Source organism: Scylla paramamosain, chromosome 31, assembly GCF_035594125.1.
Source record: "Scylla paramamosain isolate STU-SP2022 chromosome 31, ASM3559412v1, whole genome shotgun sequence".
NCBI lineage: Eukaryota > Metazoa > Arthropoda > Malacostraca > Decapoda > Portunidae > Scylla > Scylla paramamosain.
Genome location: NC_087181.1, coordinates 10,866,317 through 10,868,816, shown reverse-complemented (window position 1 = coordinate 10,868,816; position 2,500 = coordinate 10,866,317). Strand labels below are relative to the sequence as shown.

The 2,500-nt window shown below is 46.6% G+C and overlaps 1 protein-coding gene across 1 annotated transcript in view; it reads left to right on the top strand.

Annotated features, from left to right (window-relative positions):
• The window catches only part of LOC135116472 (dorsal-ventral patterning protein Sog-like), a 113,067-nt gene that overhangs the window by 920 nt on the left and 109,647 nt on the right, over positions 1-2,500 (top strand). The window contains exon 1 of the mRNA XM_064033949.1: positions 1-793. This exon is cut by the window's left edge and continues 920 nt beyond it. Coding sequence (XP_063890019.1) covers positions 502-793 — 292 coding nt within the window. The 5' untranslated portion in view covers positions 1-501. The remainder of the gene's footprint in view (positions 794-2,500) is intronic.

The following is a 2,500-nucleotide window of genomic DNA, read 5'->3' as shown; positions in this document are numbered from 1 at the left end:
GCCAGAGGCTCGAAGGAGGCCCCGCAAACCTGCCCTACCGACGGCCACTCCACGCCGTCACCTGTGAACCCCGGCAAAACATAAACAGTCCGTGTGTGTGTGTGTGTGTGTGTGTGTGTGTGTGTGTGTGTGTGTGTGTGTGTGTGTGTGCGAGGCTGCCGCGTCCGTCAACACTGCCGCCCAGCAAACCAGTCACAGCCAAGGTCTCCTCATGTCTGCCTAACATTTGTGTAGCGGCTCGTGTGACAAGAACTTACAGTTATCCGAAGATCTGCAGACCAGCGCCGCTCTCTCACACCCCTGCCGCGCTCCCCCAGCCTTGCTCAGCGCGGGCCAGACCATACACGCTAATCTGCCTTTATGGCCGCCACCAAGGAGAGAGATAAGAGGTGGCAGAAAAAACACCACTGACTCGTCTGAGAGAAGCGTGCGTGCGAGGCGAGACCGAGCCATCAAGGACTTTCAGAACCTTATTAATCAGTGATCTTGACCCGCCAAACCATGAGGTGGAGTAGGCGTGGCGAAGAAGGCGGCGGCGGAGGAGGAGGAGGAGGAGGAGGAGGAGGAGGAGGAGGAGGAGGAGGGAAGTGTTGGTGGTGGCGACACGTAGTCCTGGTGGTGGTGGTGTTGTTGGTGATGTCTTTAGTGATGGTGGTGGAGACGACGCCATCACCCAGGGTGAGAGGGAGGGGCGCCCGCTGGGGAGACGGGGAGGAGGGCCCCGGGGGTAGCAGAAGCAACCTTCGCCTCAGAACAAAACCTGAGTGGAAGAAACGGCACAGGAAATCCTCAGGTAAGCCTTCATGTTTACCTGACGAAGGGGACCAGAGAAAGAGAGAGAGAGAGAGAGAGAGAGAGAGAGAGAGAGAGAGAGAGAGAGAGAGAGAGAGAGAGAGAGAGAGATGGATCAGCCTGTCCTAGTAAAGTTACATTAATTAAAGATTGACTGATTGATGGATTGATTGGAGATTGGCGCCACAACAGTGAGGTCACACGGCGCCCGCCCTAATTAAGGCAGGGAGGGGGAGTGTGTGAGGCAGACGAGACCAGGGCGCGACACTCCTGAAGGGTGCACGATATCTGGATGCATGTAAGAAGAATATTTTTAAAAGTAGGTTAATGTAAGGATAATTTAAACAGGATACCGCAGCAAATGAAGGAGAGAGTGAAGGACATGCAGATAGGAAGAAAGGCGTGTCACAACTGAAGGATGTAGGATATTTGGATGTGCATAAGGACATTTTTAAGAGTACGTGTAAGTAAGGATAGTTTAAAGATGATTTTTGATAGGATAATGTAGGAAATAAAGGAGAGGGTGAAGGATACGCAGACAGGACAAAGGGCGCGCCACTCCTGAAGGATGTAGGATATTTGGGTGTAAAGAAGAAGGATAAGTAATAAAGGATACGTATTTTAAGGACGATTCTAGATAGGATACTGTAGGAAATCAAAGAGAGAGTGAAGGATAGGCAGACAGGACGAAGGGCGTGTCACTCCTGAAGGATATAAAGGAAATTTTCAAGTGTACTTTTAAGAATGGACGTGTTAAGGATGATTTTAATAAGATACCATAGGAAGTAAAGGAGAAAGTGAAGGATATGCCAGTAAAGGATGTATGTGTGCTTATACGAAGGATACCTAAAGTGCATGTATGTCCTGAAGGATAATTTAGGATGAAGTCTGCAGGATAAGGATAAAGGTAGTGAATGTGCAGAGAGGAAAAGGATTTAGGAGTGTTTAAGGAGTATTCAAGGATGTGTGAATGAGGAAGGACGTGTTAATGTTTATGTATGTATGTGTGTGTGTGTGTGTGTGTGTGTGTGTGTGTGTGTGTGTGTGTGTGTGTGTGTGTGTGTTTTTGTGAGTAAAAATTTGGACAGTGCATTGAAAGAAGTAAGAGAAGAAGAATAAAATACATTATTCTTTTCTTCTTCCTTTTTCTCCTCCTTCTCCTCTTCCTTGTTTTCTAATTTCCTTTTCTATCTCATGTTTCCTTGATTGCTAATAAGAAATGTAATTGTTTCTTGCAGTTTAAGCAGTTTATTACTATTATTATTAATATTGTTGTTGTTGTTGTTGTTGTTGTTGTTGTTGTTGTTGTTGTTTTTGTTGTTGTTATAAGAGCTCATCCTTTCCTCCTCCTTCTCTTTCTCCTACTACTTCTCCTCCTCCTCTTCTTCTTCTTCTGATTATATCATCGGTAACTATAAGCACTGTGTTCATCGCCTCCTCCTCCTCCTCCTCCTCCTCCTCCTCCTCCTCCTCCTCCTCCTCCTCCTCCTCCTCCTTCTCCTCAAACTCTATCACCTCAACCACCCAAAAGAACGTTATTTACTAATATAATTTTTCTTATCCAGCAGAGAGAGAGAGAGAGAGAGAGAGAGAGAGAGAGAGAGAGAGAGAGAGTTGGCCTGACAAGAGACGAGAGAAAAATAATTAGTCTTCTTAGTGAGAGAGAGAGAGAGAGAGAGAGAGAGAGAGAGAGAGAGAGAGAGAGAGA